Source organism: Psammomys obesus, unplaced genomic scaffold (assembly GCF_907164565.1).
Source record: "Psammomys obesus unplaced genomic scaffold, mPsaObe1.curated_primary_1811, whole genome shotgun sequence".
Taxonomy (NCBI): Eukaryota; Metazoa; Chordata; class Mammalia; order Rodentia; family Muridae; genus Psammomys; species Psammomys obesus.
The window spans coordinates 20,535,863-20,557,825 of record NW_026585580.1 but is presented as its reverse complement, the minus strand read 5'-3'; the positions used below and the strand labels follow the sequence as shown (position 1 = coordinate 20,557,825).

The 21,963-nt window shown below is 41.2% G+C and overlaps 1 protein-coding gene across 3 annotated transcripts in view; it reads left to right on the top strand.

Annotated features, from left to right (window-relative positions):
• The window catches only part of Uxs1 (UDP-glucuronate decarboxylase 1), an 82,492-nt gene that overhangs the window by 40,809 nt on the left and 19,720 nt on the right, over positions 1-21,963 (top strand). For all 3 annotated transcript variants that reach the window (XM_055607816.1, XM_055607807.1, XM_055607826.1), the window contains exons 6-9: positions 1,962-2,142; positions 13,143-13,247; positions 14,457-14,516; positions 17,268-17,389. In XM_055607816.1, coding sequence (XP_055463791.1) covers positions 1,962-2,142; positions 13,143-13,247; positions 14,457-14,516; positions 17,268-17,389 — 468 coding nt within the window. The remainder of the gene's footprint in view (positions 1-1,961; positions 2,143-13,142; positions 13,248-14,456; positions 14,517-17,267; positions 17,390-21,963) is intronic.

Below are 21,963 nucleotides of genomic sequence, written 5' to 3'. Positions count from 1 at the left end.
ATAATAATAATAATAATAATAATAATAATAATAATAATAATAATAATAATAATAATAATAATAGTAATAATAATAAAAAAAGTCTTATTTAGCTCCTAGTTTGAGAGGCTGACCATTTCTTGATGCTCTTGGTGCTTCTATCACAGCAAGACGTCACAGCAGGAGCATGTGGGGACCAGAGAGACATGGCAAGACAAGAAGCCCTTGCTCTTTTATGATAACATCTCCTGAGAAATAATTGGGTTCTCCTGTGCTACACTAATAGCTTCTGAAAACAGCATCCAAATCACAACAGTAGGAAATGCAGGCTGGGTGCAGTGATGTATGGTGTGTGAGCTTGTGACTTCAGGGTTGGTATGAGGAAAGTTCTTTCAGACTAGTGAGTGATTATCTAAGATTATTTTGACAATCTCAGCTTCTCTGGTGTCCATTTTCCTCTAAAGCAGAGGGATGCAAAAAATGTCCTTAATCTGAGGGAAGCTTGCCTTGAAACTTGCACTCAGCCACTGTATTTTCAGAGCATAGAAAATGGCTAGTTCGTGTATGATGACTAATCTTCTTGGTATCTGTCCTAGGTTGTTTGGCCCTCTTACCTGTGGCCAGCATCATGTACTCCATGAGATGTTAGTGGAACAAGAGATTTGTAGATAGTGAATCTTTTAAAACCATGTATCTAGTCATTTGTCTACTTTTTATTGTAGAGAGAATTGGGTTTTCTTACTGATAACTCTTTCAGGTTGAAAGAGTAGCTAGAGAGAAGGAAAACTTCATATTTTATATCACCTCATCTCAACTCACCTCAACTCACGTTGCCCATGCTGCTCTGTAACTTTTGACTCTTCTATCTCAGCCTACCCAGTACTAAGATTGTAGGAAACATAGGTAAACTGAAGTTCAAGTGAAAAGAAAGAACAGGACAGGGTAGTGGCTGCCATTACTACCTTCCTCCTGAGCTGCTGCTTTACATTCCCATATTCCATTTTCTGCTCAGAAAGAAGCCATCTTGTGTTCTCCCTCCTCCCCCATGGTCACATTCAATTTGAATGGATTCTTTTCATTTTCAGAATATTTTCAAACATAATGGCACATCTGTGGTGATTAGGATTTAGGAAGCGTGTTGCTGCTGGCCTCCTTTGCTGGCCCCTTTAATGCCTCATTGACTCTGGAGAGCTGCAGCCTTTGTGTTTCTGTTCCTACTCAAATGTAACCAGATAGTAGACCATCACTTATATCTTTCCTCTATATGAACATCTGTGCTTCTCACTTGTTCTTAGAAATAATTGGGAAGATGCTAGTTTGCATGACATTTTTAAAAAGTATAACTAAAATATCATACATTTTTGGTAGTTGCCAGGTCCTGTGTACTTTGCTGTACACTTTAAGAGAGTGATTCTAAACATTAGCAGTGGTGGTTTTCTAGCTATGTACCACTGTCCGTCTATACCTATAAGGTTGGTTTCTAAGTCCTCATGGGTAACAGAATCTAAGGGTTCCTGCACCTCGCCTTCTGCACTTTAAATTATCATTCAGGGAAAGATGTAAAGAAAAATGCATGTTTTCAGTTCAGATATAGCCCCCACAGTCCACACTACATTTTCAGTCCAGATCCATTGAATCAATGGATATGGACCTTGAAGATACGGGAAGGAAGCTATTGGGGGATGGTCAGTATTTCTGTTACAAAGCCAGTTTTTGTATTGTACAACTCTGCTGATAGAGATGTTTTGAACTGAGTAGCTGTAGGTTTTTGTTCTATTCCTTGAATTTTGTCATGGTTGAATATAGCTGACAGTGTTCAGGAAGCAAAGCTTCTTTGCTGTGGAATGAATATGTCAAGATGCTGCCATAACACCTTTCCTTTTTACACCTTACCCGCTACCAGATTTTTAGTTGTGTCTGTGCCAAAGATGTGTCTCCATGTCATCTGTCATCACTGTTTTTTGGGGGATGTCCCATTACAGATCACTGGAGGTGCGGGCTTTGTGGGCTCCCATCTGACTGACAAACTCATGATGGATGGCCATGAGGTAACCGTGGTAGACAACTTCTTCACAGGCAGGAAGAGAAATGTGGAACACTGGATTGGCCATGAGAACTTCGAGCTGATTAACCATGATGTGGTGGAACCTCTCTACATTGAAGGTGATTGTTGTCACATTTTATTTTTTGAGTGTTTTTATCATATATAAGGTGCTACCCTAGTTTCCATAAGAAGAATGGTTATTGCTAGATGAATGCCTTTCCACTGTTATGTGATTTTTCTAAGCCTTGAAATTGGTCTATGGAAGCAGCACCTGTGTGGTGCATAGCATTATGGTCTAAATGTTGCATGTTGAACTTCTAATTCCTAGGGCAAGGTGTTGGGAAATGGGACCTTTGGGAAATAGTCAGCTCATGATTAGCACCCTTATAATCCAAAGTACCCCCTCACCCTTCGAACACAGTGAGATACAGTGAGAAGATACCATTTATGAACCAAGAAGTGAGTCCTTCCCAGATTTCAGGGTGACTTCAGACACCACTCTCTCTGACTTCCCAGCTTCTAGTGTAGAAATAGATTTCTTTTATTTATAAACTAGCAGTGTATGACATTTCATTACAGTATGCTGAGTGAACTAAGACAACATCTCTGATAAGGCTGTTGCCTGATGCTCACATGTTGTTACTTTTAGTATCTTATAGGAAGTTGGCTATTGTAAAACTTCCTATAAGATACTAAAAAGTATAGATGGACCAAAGCTCCATCTATAATGCTTTGTTTCTAGAGTGATTATATTGCTAAGTGTTGTGGTCCTTTGGGATGGGTGGGATATAGAAGCCCTGAGGTTAGTGGTTTTCAACCCCTTTGGGGATTGAAAGACCCTTTTATAGGGGTCGCTTAAGCTCATCAGATATTTATATTATGATTTATAACAGTAGCACAATTATATTTTTGAGTAGCAACAAAAATAATTTTATGGTTGTGGGTCACGAAAACACGACAAACTGTGTTAAAGGGTCACAACATTAAGAAGATTAAGAATCACTGCCTCAGGTTGTCAGGTGCATTCTCAGTTTTTTTTAAAAAATATTTATTCACTCTCCATCCCAGTCTTAGCCCCCTCCTTCCTCTCCTCCTGATTCTACCCTCCCTCCCTCTTTTCCCATTCCTCTCCCCTATCCCTCAGATAAGAGGAGCCCTTCCCCACCCTAGCTCATCAAGTCACATCTGGACTGGCCCAAACAGTGGGAAGTGATCAGAAAGCAGGCAACAGAGTCTATGTCAAAGACAGTCTCCCACTCCCCTTACTTGAGCACCCACATGTAGTCTGAGTTGTCCATTTGCTACATCTGTATATGGGGCCTAGGGGGCCTAGGTCCAGTCTATGCATGGTCCTTGGTTGGTGCTTCAGTCTCTGCAACCCCCTCTGGGCCCTGGTTATTTGAGTTGGTTCTGTTGGTCTTGTTGTGGAGCTCCTGTCACTTCTAGGTCCTTCTATCCTTCTTCACACCTTTCCACAAGACTCCCTATATTTTTCCCAATGTTTGGCTGTGAGTCTCAGCATCTGTTTTGATCCACCGATGGGTGGAGCCTCTCAGAGGACAGCTATGTTAGGTTTCTGTCTATGAGCATCAGAATATTGTTAATAGTGTCAGGGGTAAGCTCTCTCCCATGAGGTAGGTCTTAGGTTGGGACAAGCATTGGTTCAATATTCTTACAATCTCTGTTCTATGTTTATCTCTGCATGTCTTGTAGGCAGGGTAAACTTTGGGTCAAAGTTTTTGTGGGTGGGTTGGTGATCCCTTTCCTCCACTGGGAGTCCTGTCTAGTTAGAGGGTGTCGTCTTCAGTCTTCATGACCCCTGCTACTAGGAGTCTCAGCTGGAGTCACCACCATATTTTACCCTGTCTTAGGTCTTCAGCTTATCATAGAGATGCCCCCATTTATGGTTTCTCTTCTCCCTGTAGGCCCTCTCTCCTCTGTCCTGCCCCCTCCCCAGGTCTGGTCTCCACCCTCACTTCTCTCTGTGCTCCCTCTCCTACCTTGTTTCCTCTCTTCAGCCACTTCTGCTGTCTATTCTGTTTCCCCTTCTGAGTGAGATTTAGGCATCCTCAGGGTATACTCTTAAAGGGGATTGTGGGACCTATCCCATTCTCTTTCCAGGATTTATAATAAAATATTTTGTCTCACTGTATGATTGTGCTGTTGCTGTGGCCCCTTCCCAGAGGTCTCAATTCATAAAGCCACCTAATTTTAGATTATAACTTCCAGAATTGTCAGCCAAAATAGCCCTTTTCTCTTACAAGCTAATTATCTTTTGTATTTTGATGCAGTGATAGAGCTCCTATTATAGCTTTTGAGTAATAAGATTTCAGTTTTAAATGTATAAAGACTTCAGGAACCTGGCCACTTTAGAAAGTTATGTTGGGACAATAGTAGGTGAGAGTGGTAGCTGTGCAGAAGATTTGGTCATAACCTGCAGAAGTTGTAAATGAGCCCTTCTATGAAAAGTGGGTCTTCTCATAGGTGAATGAGAATCATAGTCTGGCTCTCAGTTTCCATGGGGGCTATTCTTATAGTAGAAATCAAGAAGGACACAGACACTTGGAGAAAAGGGCCTTTGAAGATCCAGGCAGAGTACCATTGAGACACCCCAGACTGAAAAAGGAAGGACTTGGCATTGGAGTCTTTGCACATGGCCTGCCAGAACCTTGTGCTCAGAATAGAACTGTGTGAAAGTGAACATCTGGTGTTTTACCCCTTAGTTATGGCATATCAATCACATCTATCAGCCTAAACAAGTTCAGGGGCTTAGATAACATTGAAAGCTTCCTCTGAAGTCTCCATGGTATACTGGTGAGAACTGCCACTTGGGGACCTAGCATGATGCTCTTGTTTATCTAACAGTTTTTTCCAAAGAAAACTGGTCCAGTCCCCAAATTCTATAAGGCAGAAAGGACAAATGGCTACGTGTGGTGCCTATTAACATATCAAAGCACATGCTGGCTATCCAATATGGTATCCAAATTGCCAGCCAGACCTAGCTGGAGCCTGCCACAGTCAATAGAGTCCTGCTTCAGTTGTTGGAGCCAACACCCACCCATACCACCAGCACTACCATCACCACCACTGACTGTACAGTGAAGGCTTCACATTTCTTATTGTGACAAAGTATTTTAAGGGTGTATAATATGTATTTTTTGTTTGTTTGTTTGTTTGTTTGTTTGTTTTGAGACAGGGTTTCTCTGTGTAGCCACGGCTGTCCTGGAGCTCACTCTGTAGGCCAAACTGGCTAAGAACTCAAAGAGATTTGTCTGCCTCGGTTTCCCAAGTGCTGGGATTAAAGGCGTGTGCTACCACCACTAGCCTGCATTTATGTAATTTTACTTAAGGACCTCCTGTGTGTTTTTCATAAATACCATAAATACCTTTGTTAGAATTTTATCTTGGCACAACAGTCTAAATATGAGTCATACAAATGACACTGCCTCTCCTTCATGTATAAACTGACAACATGACTGGTCAAGGGGTTTTCTATTGTCGATATAAAAAAGAGAACAGCCAGAGGCATTTGGAAGAGTTCAGAGCAGGAAAAAGTAGTAGACTAAACATGGCCAGCAGACTGGATCTGGCCATGAGAAAGTCAGGAGCAAAACAAGGGGTGGGTAGGGGACAGAGTGGGGGTGTTAGGAGAATACAAACAGACAGGGGCAAGGGGGAACAGGGAGACAGGTCATAGCCGAAACAGCAGGGTTATAAGGAGAACCAGTAGTAAGGGTGGAGTAGCCAGTGAGCTCCTGAGGAGTTTAAGGTTAGAAGATCTAGGTGCCAGCTTGGACTGAGGGAGCCTGGAGGCCAGCATGTGCTTTGGTATGTTAATAGGCACCACACGTAGCCATTTGTCCTTTCTGCCTTATAGAATTTGGGGACTGGACCAGTTTTCTTTGGATCTGACAGGGTTTGGTGGTTTGGTATCTCTCACTTCTACATTGAGAACTGTCTTTAGAAAAAGATGTTTCATGCAAAACCAGGGGCTCAGTGCAAACATGTTAGCAGTGCATTCTAACATGCCATTTACTAAAAAAATCCAAATTGCCAGCCAGACCTGGTTGCACACTCATGTAATTGTAGTACCAAGAAAGCTGAGGCAGGAGGATTGCCAGTTTGAAGCCAGCTTAGAGTATATATAGTGAGACACTAGTCTGTGGAAAAAAATAAAAAATAAAAGAATTCCAGATAGTTTCTTTTTCTGTTTGTTTTTTAGCACAAGTTCTTCAGAGCAGGACTTTTTTTTTTTTTTTTTAACAGACTGAGCAGGCTATATTTATTTTGGGGAATTTATATGAATGTAGATGTATTTGTAGATACATGAACATGTATGTGACAACAGTTAATAAAAAAATAATCCCCAAGTTTGAAAGAGATCAGGAGAGGCATATGAGAAGATTTAGAGGGAGGAAGCAGAAGAAGTAAATGATGTGATTGTATTATAATCTCAACAAAAAAAAGAAAGAAAATTTTTTAAAAAGAGCATATAAAGTTTAGAGGGAAAACTAGGGGAGACAGAAAAGAAATTCCAAGTGAGAGAGAAAGAGGAATATTTGATCAAAACATACTATATGTATAAAATTCTCAAACAATAACCTGAGAAAAATGTTGTGGTATGGGTTACTTTTTTTCCATTATCTATTCTTAAAAACCATTTAAGAAGGGGAGATAAGAAAGATTTGGAGGGAACAGGAGCTCCACAAGGAGAGCAACAGAACCGAAAAATCTGGGCACAGGGGTCCTTTGTGAAACTGATACTCCAAGCAAGGACCATGCATGAAGGTCACCTAGAACCCATGCTCAGATGTATCCCATGGCAGCTCAGTGTCTAAGTGGGTGCCCTTGTAATGGGAACAGGGACTGTCTTCGACATGAACTCAGCGGCAGAGCAGGACTTTTAATTGTGGGTGGAGATTTAGCATTTTCCCCCAGTTCTCTGTAGCCTTTCAGTTCATTAAAATCTTAACATTTTAATTCAGTCTCAGGGGTTTCTTTACCCATTGCTCTATTTTTTTTTTTTTTTAAAGTGATGACATCTCAAGATGGTAGGATCATGTGATGTAACCCAGTGTTTTAAAAAAGTCATGGTGGTTTTTGTTGGCTAATGCACCTCCTCCCTAGTATTTTAAAGCATTTACTTGTTTAATTGGCCTAGGATTGGCTCATCTTGGAATTGGACTATAGTTCTTACAAAGTGGATCAGGTGATCTACTCTCCCTCCGGGCTTCCTTGTGGGTGGCTGTGGGTCAGTTGAGGAAATGCTTGCTACATCCTAGCGGTAGGAGTTCTGAAGTTGCTTATACCAGGTCTCACTTCTAGGTGCAACAGGACACTTCTAGAAGGTTTTCTGCTGTTGCCTCAAAGGCTATGAACCAACTGTGTGCAAAATACAGACTTATGTTGGATAGTCTAGGCATCCTCTCAGAATCATCAATGTACCTGAAAGACAACAAGAGAAATATTACGGTAGGGAGCCTGGGTGAAGAAGACCTGCAGAAACCATGGAAGCCAGTGAGAGGGGCATAACTCATGGCTACTAGCCTGAAGAGGGGTCACAGAAATGATCAACATCTCTCTAGTACTCTGTGGAGACTATTGAGAGCCTATCATTGTCATTCAGATTGGGACAACTGAAGCTATTTCTCCACCCTGTAGCTTAAAGCCTGGATGCCAAACTTATTATTCTTCCAGGATTTGGTAGTTTTGTTCCTTCCATTTCCATCTCGATCTTCTGGCAGATAATACCTGCTTTATCTAACAGCACCAGAAAACATGTTCTTTACAAGCTCACCTGCAACATTCTGCAAGATTGATCATTTCTTGTTCCATAAAATACTGCACAAGCCCAGAAATCACATGATGCAGTGTTATGAGACTGAAAGCAAACAAGGAGTCCATGGCAGAAAGATAATTTGGGAAGCCTGTGTCTCAAAGATGAATGACCCTTATCTTCATGACATGGGCAGTTAACTGGAACTGGGAAGGTAGTTCAGTGAATTTATTCTGCAAACTTGAGGGATTGGTGTGAGTCATATGTTTCTGCCCCCAGGATTAGGGGTGGAGACAGGTGGATCTCCAAAGCTCACTGTCTGGGCAGCTTAGCTTAGACAGCATGCTAGGCTAAGGACCTGCTATGCTAGGACCTGCTCTGGCACAAAAACAACTTACCTACATATTCATGTTTGTGTACCTACATGCAACAAACATACAAGTTTATTGGATTAAATAAAAATTTAGTTTCTTGTTTATGTGTAATAAAGAACTAAATGGGAGATAAATATTTTTTATTTTATTTAATTATTTTCCTAGTGATGAAAATAAAGTATATATGTTAAAGGAAATTTGGGAACCTATTAAAAACCAAAGAAAAAAACCCTGAATTCTCATTTCAGAAGTGAATCTATTGATGTTAGCATCCAACCATTCTCCTAAAAGTAGGTGTAATGGGCAGTGAAATTACATAGTTCTCATTTGTGCAAAATTAAAAATAAGTGCTGTAAACAGTCTCTTACATTTCTAGTCCTGACTGGACTCTGGAAACTAATGTGGATAATGTTTTTCATTGGGAGTGTGTGTTAGTGACCAGCTAATATAAATGGATATTTTGTGCCTCTCCTTTCTTCAGAAAGCAGCCTGTGATATAGTCCTCCACCTCATTTTCTCCCACAGGCTGTTCTATGTCAGGCACAGAAAGCTACTTAATATTTTAAAGCAGGTGCTTAGTGTTTTGTTGTTTAGTCTTACCAGATCTCTCTACAAAAACACTTCTCTCACTTCAGTGTTACAAAGTCCAATTGCATGGACATAGTACAGTCTTATTCTCTTTGTTGGGTGTTAGATTGTTGGCAATTAAAGCTGTCAGAAACCTGCTTCAGAAAGCCATCTTATGTGCCTTTGCAATAGTTATTTTAGAACTCTTGTTTAGGCTCCTGAGACAAAGAGCTTGCACTTTGCTGGAAGCTCTTCCATTTTGGTTTTCCAGAATCTGTATAAACACAGATGTAGAGAGTAGCACTTCTGCAGTATTCAGAAAGCAGCAGCGCATATGAAAGAGCACAGAAGAGAAGGGATGAGAGTGATTGGCAGCATTTAATATCAACACTGTTGCTTGTCAAGCTCATGTGACAGGGGCAGTTATCCTCATTTACATCAAGCCACAACAATCTCTTACCAAACACTTAAATGCTGGGAGAGGCCATGGGAAGGACATTGGAAGAGGAAGTGAGAGACCAGGCTACCTCTCATGGGCACTGAGGGTTGAAAAGTGGGGTTGAGAAATTGTTTGCAGAGGGTCTTGGGTCTTTGGTAATGTAAGCATTAGGGACATGTTGTGCTCATGAGAATATTTTAATTAATTATAATTTATGAATTAATGTTTCAACTTTGATTTTTATACCCAAGTGTAAATATATACTGAGACAGTAAATCTCAGAGGTCCTTTCTGTTTAATTTGCAACAGAGACCTTCATGCAGAGAATTGTGGACACATAAAGAAGAGAGCCCTGAAAAGTCCCAGCACAAGTCTGAGCCAGGCCTTTGGCATATACAACCCTCATATAAAGTTCTGTTTGATAGGAATCAAGGCTCAATCCCGCTCTTCCATTTTGCTGAGAGGAATGTGAAAGGTTGTACATTTCCTGGAATTCTCTTTCTCAGTGTAAATGCTGCTGTCAAGGATAAGTCTGGGTCTACACTGTGGAACACACCCGGAACAGTCCTCCCTAAGTGCCTATGCTAGTTGTTTTTTTTGTCAGCTTGAGAAGGAGGAACCTCACTTGAGAAAAATGCTCCACCAGATTAGCCTTTGGGCAAGCCTGTGGGGACATTCTTGATTGGTCATTAATGTTGGAGGCCCATCTTATTGTGGGCAGCATCACCCCTGGGCTAGTGGTCTGGATGCTATAAGAAAGCAAGCCAGTTAAGCACTGTTCCACCATGGCCTCAGTATCAGTTCCTCTCTCCAGGTTCCTGTGTTGAATTTTTGACCTGATTTCCTTCGATAATGGACTGTAATGTGGAAGTGTAAGCTGAAATAAATCTGTCCTCCCTGAGTTGCTTTTGGTCATGATTTATATAGCCATAAAAACCTTAGCTAAGACAGTGCCCATAAAGGATGGTTCCAGATCTCAATAGATACAGCATCCACAGATTCTCAGGTCCCACACAGAAGCTATGTACACCCAATTGGCACTTAGTATCATATGCACCATGATTGCTATGAAGCAGTTGCTTTAGTTGAATCATGACAGAAAAAGGCTTCATGTGTTCAGTATATAGCAGTCCTGGGGATAGTTTTGACCTATGGTTGGTTTAATTTGTGGATGTAGAACCTTTGGTAATGAGGCTGACTGGATTTCTGCCAGGTCTTTGACTTGGAATGTAAAACAGAGAATCTTACAGATCATTCTTTATGCACATATTCATGAGAGACTCCTAGAGATATCAGCCTTCATTGTCATGGTGCAGTCCTTATCTAGTGTGTACCAGTGCTGTTCTTTGGGATGGGCACTATCCCAGAGGAACCCTAATGCTACCTGGGACAGCAACATCTCCAGCACAATCAAGAGGAGCATGTTATTCTGTAGTTGGTTGCATGAGGATTTGTCTCTGGGGAAGAAAATGCCTAATTTCTCTGGTGGCTTCTGAAAATGGCTCTGGGTTCTCTCAGGAGTTCTTCGAGAGGAACAGTGTTTCTTTTTCCATCCATAGGACAAGCAGGAAGTTTCTTTCTGGTGCTACTTATTTTCTCCATCCTCTGGCAAATCTCAGTGCCTTCCTGTTCTATTCTTCCTAGCATATACCCAAATGCCTGCCTTTGGGAGCAGACCTGATGGTCTGCCTTGAGGTCTTTCAAGGTTTTTTCTCCAGGTTCTTTTTCCTAGCTAAGATCACAAATCATAGCTTTTTAAATGCAAAGGTCAGGGCAGCCTCGCTGGCAGCCCATATCCAGAGATACCACAGAACAGCAGATTCAGTGGAAGAATTGGAGGACCATTCCTCTCCACTTCCAACCTGAGTGTCATGCTAATTTTTACTGTGCTTTGAACTCACAGCTGACATGTTCTCATGCTTTTTCTCTGGACGTTGAACATTTTTAACTTTGTAGCTTCATTTACATTCCAGAGCCAGCTATTAATATTGCATGTGGCAGCTCACATTTGTACTTGTTTTCCCTACTCTGAAGTTTCCCTCTCCTCTTCATAATTCCTCAGTGGATTAAATAAGTCAACAGAGTCTGCACAATATCCTTTTTAGGATAGGAGCAGGGGTACTACAGACTGTGTGAGAGGCAGAATATATTTGTACAGGGAAGTGGCCTGTGTAGAATCTGGGTTTTCAAGCAGTTTTCATATTCTCCTTAATTAGGCCACTGCATCTGAGTCATGCTTAAGCAGAAGTCCTGATGTAGCTGTACGGGACACCCCTCTTTTTTCCAGGAAAATCAGGAGGGCTAACGTGTCATGTGGCAGAAAAACAAACCAGATAGACTAGCTTTTGGGGAGTGGGGGAAAGACCCAGTTTGTGTCTTATCACCACTCTCTTAACTCTGTACTATTCCCAGGGTCCTGGGCTGAAACACTGTGGAGGGCTATTTGTTTTCTGTTGACCATTTCTAGACCCACCAGGGATTGTGCTGATCCCCGCAGAGGGGCTTGGGACTCTGCATTTGTGTTCTGAGGTCACTACTGTGTGGAGGTGGCAAAACAAACTACAGTGCCCAAGTAGTTGTTGAATGCTGGACAGATCAGTTGATGGTTAAAGTCATGAGTGGGCAGCCACAAGAGGCATTATTTCTGACTAGGGGCAGCAGGAAGTTTCCCATACAAACTGGCATCAGGGTGATCCTTGAAGAAGGATGGCCGGAGTAATGGGAAGGAGGGCAGTTTATAGCTTCATGACTTCTGTTCAATGTCAGAGAAGTGCTGTGGACTCACAAGACACATGCTCCCTTTTGGTTCCCCTGGCACCGGCCTCTTAAGACAGGGTCTTACACAGCCCAGGCTGACTTTTATTTTTTCTGTAGCTGAGGTACACATTGGTATTCCAGGCACTTGGGAGTTAGAGGTAAGAGGATCAGAATCCTGAACTACATGAAACCCTGCCAAAAACCAAAAAAATAATCACCCCCCCAAACCAAACCCAACCAAACAAATTAAAAAACAAAACAAAACAAATGAAACAGCAAATTTGTAATGAATCTGAGGTATTTCTGGCAGTGTTTGCCCATGTTTCATTCTGCAGTCTCACTGTGACCTTAATAAGAACACACAGCATGCACATTGCATTGCATGTGTGGTACAGTTCTTGCAGTGTAATGTAAGCCAGTGCTCAGATTTAAGACTACTGTATGCTATGAACTGTTTTTTTAACGGTTCAGTCTTCTACTTTTATAGAAACCGAAGGTATGTACTTTTCTGCCCCTAGTGCAGAATTACCAAATATTGTAGGTTGTATTATATTAGGATGTTTAATTTTAAAAATTGCTTTGTGGGTTGCTCAATGTGTTAAATGTGTGTGTATATAGTTATGTATGTTTATATACAGTTATATATAGTTATATATAAGTTATATATACAGTTATATGTAGGTACATATATTTATATAAATTTTGAGTTGGAGTCAGTCCAGAGGTTCCAAAATTTTCTGAAATGTCCTAAGCACACTCTACTGTTTGTACTGCACATTTACATGAAGTGATATTCTCAGCATTGATAAGTCTGAAATTAGAATCTCCATCAACTCTGATAAGTATTAAAGGTACTGATGCCCCACAGTAGCAATATTCAATGGAGATTGAATTCTTTCTATGAAAGTAGATAAGCATGTTCATATCATTAGTGTAGATTTACTTTCTTCAATAAGTGCTGTAATCATACATGTTCTAAAGAATTATTTTAAAATAAGTTTATTTATGATTTATTATTATTGTTTGCTTTGTTTGAAGTTGTTAAGAATGTGACTAGTTTCTAAACAGAACAATATATTAGTAAGTAGAATTTCAGCATAAGACAAACTGGCACTGCTGCTTTACACTGTAGTGCCTAAGAGTTCATGATTTAAAAACAAAAACATTTTTCTTGGCAATAATACGCTTTTCTTTTGCCTCTTATAGTTGACCAGATATATCATCTAGCATCTCCAGCCTCCCCTCCAAACTACATGTACAACCCCATCAAGACACTGAAAACTAATACAATTGGAACACTAAACATGTTGGGTCAGTAAGTTGTCTCCCCCCCCCCCTTTTGTGGAAATATTTTAAGAGATCCCAAGAGTGCACAGTAGTGGGACCTCCCATCTATAATGCATGTTCCAAGACCCCTGTGATTTCTTAAACTCAGATTGTACCAAATCCTGTAACTTCTGTCTTTTCCATCTTGAGTCAGCACTTGAACCCTGTGTGCTTAGCTTTTACTCCAGCAAAGGTAGTATGTGTTTCTTTTCCTTCACATCTACCCCAGTATAAAATTCGTTCTTAGTATAGCTCTTTTCACCCTTGGCATCATTATTTTTCTTTTTGAATTGAGAACATCCACTTTTTACCTGAAGGAAGAACTTCCTGGCTTCTTGCTGACATTGAGTCATGGAACATTACTGCTCTAGGATCTTTGGGATATTACTAAGTTCTTAACTTAAACACAATTTTTGTGATGCCAGCACAGTCAGTCCTTGATGTGGACAGTGACTAACTAGAATATACCACAAGAACATGCTTGACAAAGGGACAAATGGGTAATTCACACGATGGGCAGGATGAAGCAGGGTGGTACAAGTTAATTATGCGCCTCATAACAGTGCACAGATACCAACTATTTTTGTTTAAGATTTTTGGATTGATGTTGAGTATGAACACTGGTGATTGAAACTTGCTCAGTTCTGTGGTTGGATAGTCTGCTAGTTTGATTGTAGTGTTTGCACCCTTCTCTATCTCTCTGCAAGTGCTGTTCAGTAGTTTCACAGTATTGTTTTAATTTTTGTCGGTATTGTAGTAACCAGTCTTCCATGGTTCTATCACTCCCCAGGGAGTTGGGGAAGGGGAAACCCTTATGAGAATAGTTGCATGAATGAAAATTCTTTTTCAATTAAAAAAAAAAAAAAAACAACAAAACAATCATATGAGGTAGCATTTTTGGATCATAGAGTCTCTGTAGAGCTGCTTGGAATTACACTATGCTTAGCAGAATCTGGGTCTGTTTCTACTTGTAGCTCCTACTTTTTACCTAAATGCTGCTCTTTTAAAGGGCCCATTTGCAGTTCTCTTGTTGGCGTTTTTTTCACGTGTTCATGCCACATGTATCAGGAATAGATAATTTGTTGGATACTAAGGCACTTGGAGGACTAAGACATTGCTTAAATTACACACACACACAAATGTCCTGCATGTGTAAGCTTACAGTTTTTCTGATGATATGTACACTTTCTGCAGGACTGGCAAAGCGTGTGGGTGCCCGTCTGCTCCTGGCCTCTACATCTGAGGTATATGGAGGTAAGTGGTGGGGCCCCTGAAAGGTGCCCACTGATCCATGGGGCTGTTTGTATCTTGTCATAGGCAAGGGGAGAGGTCAGAGTTTAGGATTTCACTTGGAAGGCTCAACCTGTTGACACAGCTTCTTTTTTACTGCTAGGCCTGGGTCTAGTCAGCTCTCCAATAATGATGAGGTATTTATGGTTCGATAGAAGTGGATATTTTCCAATTTGCTCTGAAAGCATCTCAGAGATTGCCAACATGAAGTTGCTTTTGTCCCTTTTGCTGGCTCATTATTCTTCAGTGAATGCTTCATGCTTGGCCGTCAACAACCTGTAGGGTGATCTGAGGGCTAGCTGGTGATGGACATGTGCTCATTGCTTTACCTGTTACAGAAAGATTGCTGAACAAACCTTTGGAGGATAGGGCCAGTAAACTCCAGGACACATTTTATCTACCTACCCCCTTTATGGTCCCTCCTGAGCAATCCAACACCCAGGAACTTGGGTCAGAAATGAGGAGGGAGCTAGATTTTCAATTCATGTTGTTTCCTACACAATCCAAAGCCAAATGGCTTCAAGGTGTAGATAAACCACCTAGCTGATACAGACCCTGACATGATATATTTTTTCTCTTTTTATATTATTCCTCTGGACAAGGGAAATGAGGATGTTAAGATGTAAAATTTGAAGTAAGTTTACCAAGTAGAAAAATAACATAGCAACAGAAATTCTACAGAAAGTAGTTGTAACTACCATTGTTCTGGGTAATTAAAAGGGCAAACAAAGTAGGTGCCTTAGCTCCAACTCCATTCTCTGACTAAAAGGCACAGTGACACTTTTCCTTTATTTGTATATTTGTTAAGAGTTGTTGTCTTTGGAAGTTGTAAGTAATGAGGGTGGTGTGATTCCTGTGGTTTGGCACTTTTTCCACCAGTGCTGCTAGAACACTTGAATTTTGTGAAGCTTCTGCCTATCCTGGCAGTAACACAAAATGGCTATGAGGAGGGCAAGGACTGGGAGGCTTGTCCTTGTTTTGTTTTGTCCTTTGAAACAGAATGCACCCCAGGCTGGACTCCAGTTTGCTATGTAGCCGAGGTTGGCTTCCACTTGTCCCCTGCCACAGTTTTCCAAGTGCTGAGATTATAGATGCTCACTGCCGCACCTGGCTTTGGGAATCATTTTTACTAGACTGTTATATATGTGGCAAAATACACATGCTCACTGATAAGAGCATGAGTACATATAGGTATTCTATGTGCCTGCAGGTACACACATATTTGTAAAGGGCAGAGAATAACTTTGGAGTCTAGTTCTTCTGTGTTGTTTGCCTAGGTCTAGAGCTCACCAGGTAGGGTAGGGCAGCTGGCCATCAGATCCTAGAAATTTACCTGTCTCTGCCTCCTCAATGCTCAGGTTTCAAAGTGGGTACCACAGTGCCCAGCCTTTTTTGTTTTTTAGTCAGTTCTAGGGATAGAACTCAGGTCCTTGCACTTGAGTACTTTACTGAGTCAACTTTCCAACCCTGACCCTTTACTTCTGTAGAACTCCCCCACTACCCTTGCCCCATGTTTTCCTGAAGTAATTTTGTGAAGGAGCTTCTTGAGAAGCTTGGCTCCCTAGTCATTCCAGCCCAGAATAGTGCCAAGACTGAATGACTATGCTCGGCTTTCTTTAGTGCCGGAAATATATGACCATCTCCTCTGAGATCTGGCCTTTCAGAAGCAAGGAGAAAGCCTGATCAGGGTCATCTCTTTGTGTATGTAAATCCCTAGTTTTCTTTTTCAGAGAGTCTGCCTTAGACCTCTTCTCTCATGTGTAACTTGCCTCTTACTGGGGAAGTTTTCACTCTCAAAATCAGGCTTTACTCTGCACTGTACAGGACTGCAGGGTCATAGCTGCTTCCTGAAGGTTTGGCTGACTCAGATGCATGTGCCAAGGGTTAATCTGTATGTGCTTCTCTCCCTTATCCTGAGAAGTCTGGTGTCAAACCATGTGCATAATAAATCGCCGTGTGTTTATAATGCAGAGTAACTATATAGTTTTGTCCAGATTTCTTGGGAGAGATTTATACATTTTATAGCATTGTTGGACACACACACACACACACACACACACATATGTACGTAGGTCTTGGTACACTAGATAAAATAGGTATTAATTCATGCTCTAGAAATACATTTGAGCTAAATAAAAAGTTTGTTATTTGGTTGTTTGTTCCTTGGGTACATCTTAAAATATTGATTTATTTATGCATTAGAAAAGCAAGTTTTGGAAGTTCTGTCTGCCTGTGGATGCTGTGCCCCGGTACATGCCCTGTACAGGGCCCCAGGGTTGTTTTCATCATGGGCCTCAGATTTGTTTGATTGAAGCCCAGTGTAAAAACTGATGCTCCACAGAAAGGTTGTTTTAAACCCTTTTTATGAGTATCTGCTTTATTCTAGTTACATACTTTATAAAACAGAGCTATGTATATTTTATATTGTTTGTATAAGAATCTGAAAGTTATGAATAATTTAGGGAATAGAGGGAAGACAAAATTATGATGCTTTTTCCTTCTGCATTTAACCTGTGAACTGAAGGTAGGGGGAGCACCAAGTTCCCTGAAACTTAGGAAAGAGGGGCACAGAATACTGAGATTCCCTCACTGGCATTTCTCTCTGTTTTTAAATGTATACCTAGGCCCATCATAAATAGGCATTGTTTCTAGTAATGGACTTAGGGCCAGGTCAGGGAGAATAATTAAGTCTCATTTTCTCCTGTTTACTCATAGATCCTGAGGTCCACCCTCAAAGTGAGGACTACTGGGGCCATGTGAATCCCATAGGACCCCGAGCCTGCTATGACGAGGGCAAACGCGTTGCAGAGACCATGTGCTATGCCTACATGAAGCAGGTATTGGTCCATATTCGTGCTGGTGCTTTAGATGCACAGAGCACTTCACACAGATGTATATATACCCTAGCTGTATAGGAACAAACCCCAGGGCTGATAACACCTGCCAATGGGTGTTGGAAGGCCTGGTATCCACTGTTACAGATAAATTATTACAACCATTTCTACATATCTTGTTTCAAAATGAGATGGATTCATTCTAGTACTGTGAGAAGGCTAGAAACAGCATGCTTCTCTACTGTCAGTGTTGTCCATCAGCTAACGCCTGCCTCTTTTTCTAAGACCTCCAAGTTGGTGTATTTTATTTTTAATATTTATTTATTGTGTGTTTGTGTGTGTGTATTTATGTTCCTGTGTGTGAGCGCATGTACATACAGGTGTACTCTCATGGAGATATCAGGAACTTCCAGATCACCTTGTACTTGATAGCCAGCTTGCTGTAGGAATCCTGCCTCCTGCTGTGTACTAGGATTACAGGTGGGCTGCCATGCCCATCTGGTTTTTATGTTGGGCCTGGGGCTCTGGCTTTCATCCTTGTAGAGAATACACCTAGTCACTTCTGTAGCCATGACAGATTTTTAAAAATCATACTCCTTAGGTCCATATTATATTTTATGTATTTTACTGTCATTTCCTACATGCTTTATTATTGATTGTTACACTGTGTATTTCCATCATGGGTGTTTAATCTTGCCCATCATCTCACCCACAGACCAAGGTTCCCATGCTGGCTCTACCATAACATGAGTTGGAGATGGCTAGGCACTCAGTTCTTACCTTAGACCTCTGACGTGGGCTTGTGGCTTTGGGCTGTTGCCTTGGGCAGTGTACTGGAAGGCAGGTTAGATGGCCAGGTAAATCACTGTGCTGTTCCATATATTTTCTCACTGAATTTGTTTGTGTTGGGCCAGCAATGTCTGGTCCTTAAGAACTTGTTTTTTTTATTGAAGCAGGACATGCAGGGAAATAACCACAGGCATAGAATGTAGTTTTAGAACAGCTATGTATAGATGTGCTATTTATCTGGGGAGCAGTTTCAGGCCCACATCTAGCCTGTGGGCAAGAGAAGGGGGCAATATGGGAGTACCTCGTACCGGAATGTGGAGGCAAGGCCCTGGGGTAGTCCTTGTCCCCTGACTATTCTCTGCAGACCAGCAAATACAGTATGAAGCAAAAGCTGCCTCTTTATGTGGGCCTGGAACACTTAGCTTCCTAATTAGTTTTTTAATGTTAAATTAACTTATATGGATATCAGGCTCTCTACTCTGTTTCTCTGTCAAAGGCAGACCAGAATTCTTATAGCGCTAGTATAATCATGGTGTGAGCATTCAGATTTCTGTCCCTATTCTTCCTGTTGTAAGTAGACTATGACTCCAGACAGCTGAAGATGCACACTAGTATCCATTTCTCTGGGTCTGAGTAGGTGCTAAGGAGGAAGAAAAATGCTGCCTTTCCTCTTATCCTGAGACTGGTCTGGCTATAGAGGGATTCTCTGTGAATTGTAGAAATGTTAGAAGACAAAGGTAAAGAGAAGAAAATTTTCTGCTCATAGTGCTATTAAGAGACATAGCAGAGGGAAAATAAATAAGACAACTACCACCATTGTGAAAGTAACAGAGCATCCAAGACACTGACAGTATCCTTTAGCTCTGGCTTTCACATTAGCAACCACCAACCTGAGTCAGGTACCTGTGACTCTGTGTGGGTTTACCCTCTGGGTATGATGTCCTCTGGAACAGGTACTGGATCTCTTCAGAGCATAGGTTCCACGGTGGCAGTTTCTGTCTGTGACTGAAACTTTCCTGGTCTTCACTTCTTATTTCAGAGAACATAACCCAGAGATTTTGATTACCAAGCCCCTTTTGTTGTTGGGCACTATGGTGTTCTGCATGTCAGGACATGCCACTGCTTAGAGATGACAAAGAATATGAGGGTTTCCTTGCATGTTTAGAGTAAGTGCCAGAGGGTCAGGAGCTGGGGCTAGAGTGATAGCAATATGCTTTGGCTTTGTCCAGGCTGGGTCTGTGTAGTGTTTCTTCATTCCACCTAGCATTCTTCGAGGTGAGTATGGGTTGCCTGCTGTTCAGATAAAAGAACTCCAAACTTGTTCCTAGATCCCTGGCTCCTATATGAAGCTTGAGCCTGTGGCTATCTACCTGTATAGCATGTTCTTTCCTGCTGTTTTAACAGGCTGCTGTGGGTAAGGAAGTATCGTTGAATGAGAAGGTGACACAGCTCCGAATCCAAAAGCATCAAGTCTAGGGCAGTAAGCATAGTCATCGATGATGCCCAGAACAGCAGCCCATGTGGTGATAGTCTAGGTACTAGTTGCTCCTTAGCTGGAGCATATAAATCCTTTTCTGGTAGTTTTAGAGAAAAGCATTTTAGTTGTTAGGATTTATGCTGTTAGAAAGTCAGAGTCAGCATATTATTATTATTCATATATTATTATTAGCATATTATTGATTTTGTTATTTTAATACCTACAGTTATTTTTTACACATGAGAATGCCTCCTTTTTGTTAATAATTTTTTTCAGAGCTCTACATGGTGTATAAATAAACCTAATGTAAGAAATGAAAATTTAAACTAGATAAATAGAAGTCTGAATAGCTTTTTTTATTAAATAAAATATTGCCTTTTCTTAAGGTTTTTCTTCCAAGATTCTCGTAATTAGTGAACTACCCTAATATATTCAGTATAAAGTTTTATTTCATTGTACATTTTTTATGGAGATCAAAGGGAAAAACAGCATCCTTCGTGAATAGGTTGGGCTTGTCACGGAAGAACTCTGTTGCTGCTTTCGTGTGCCTGTGGGCATGATGATTTTATAATATGGGGGCTTGCCCTGGGGTTGTGGTCAGGACTCAAGGTACATTTGCACTCCTAGCCCCCTATGAGCCTATCTCTGAGGTCATGGCCCACCCACTTTCTGACCTGAGTCTGCATAACAAGCCACCATTCATAAAACCACAGACCAAAAGAGCAGAAAGAGAACTCAGAAGTCAGAAGTCATCTGGGGCAATAGCCTTGAGGGCATATTTATTTTTTGGCATTAGCCTACTTTAAAAAACCCATAGTTGCTATGTATATTACACTTAAATTGAAAGAAAATAAGCAGCTAAACAAGTTCAATGTTCCATGGGGAAAACTTGCCCTAGAAGGCCTGTTGTTTGCTGGCCCTGGCCTTGTTCCCAGGGTGCTTGCTTCCTACATCCTGCTACCTCACATAGAATCTGTAGTGCGGTTTTCATTCCCTTCTGGCTTTCTATGCTGTGAGCATAGCCTGATGGCCAAAAGAGGGTCTACTTGTTAATGCAGTAGCTATTTTTGAGGGAGATGTACTTTAAGTCCCCAGGGGATCTCTGACTGAAAGTACAGGAGTCTATACATGTTATGCTTTTTCTGGATGTGTATAACTATGATCATATTTAGTTTATAAGTTGGGCATAGTAAGAGATTATTTGCAGTTATAAAACAGATCAATTGTAGCAATATGCTGTGGTAAAACTCATAGGTATATACGTCTCCCATAGTATCTCTTGATATTATGAGTCTACACTCACACTTCTTGCTGACTGTAGGTGACAAACAATGAACAGTGAATCCACTGCATTAAGGTAGATCTGTTGAAGAGTCTTGTCAGGCTGCTACAGGCACACATCTGTTATCACCCAGCCTTTTGTGGCCTTCTGTCTCCAGAGTGAATTTGAGAGTTACTCAGCCTAGTGAGTTGCATTCCACAGTGGCCAAGACCTTGTTCTCAGGGTGTAAGTGTGAGAGGCAGCAGAGAATAAGATAACAGCCTCCTGTTTCCATTGTTTCACACATGTTCAGGATGCGAGGAAGACTAAGGGGAGCATGGCAGAGTAGGGGCTGCCATTTCTGAGAGCTCTCTATATAGCTTACAGGTCAGTATACCCAGGCTTCTCCTGTAGGACAGGTCTTTGTGTAGTGGAGGGTGACACTCTTCTGGGTAGACCCATTCCCCACCCTGCGGAAGTGCTCCTCTGTCCTTTCAGAACTTTCTGTCATTGAACAGTGATCATACTGTAGCATCCATGACTTGACAGAACACTCTTCAAGGCATAGCTTACATGTAAGAGCTGTCTTGAGGGAGTGCCCATTACTCCATAACTCAGTACTTGATCATTATAAATGATGGGGTCTGTGATGCCACCTTACCCTTGTGGGCGATACACTAGTCTGTTCCTCAAGCCTGTGTTTTATCCTTCCCAGAGTGCTGTGGGGTTCCACAGTATAGTCCTGTCATTCTGGTGTGGCTACCTGAGAAACACTGTGTATGATCACTAATTTTTTAGATTGAAATATTTTTTAAACAACATATTCTGATCATAGTTTTTCCTCCCCCAAGTCTTCCCAGGTCTTTTCTACCCACCCAATTCCATGCCTTCTTTTTCTAGTTAAAAAACAAAAACAGGAACAAAAAAAGAAAACTAGAATTAAAAAAAAAAAAAGAAAAACAACAAAGTAAAAACATAAGAAAAACACACACAGAGAGAGAATACAAACACAAAATTGGAAACCATAATACACAAGCAAAAAAACAGTAG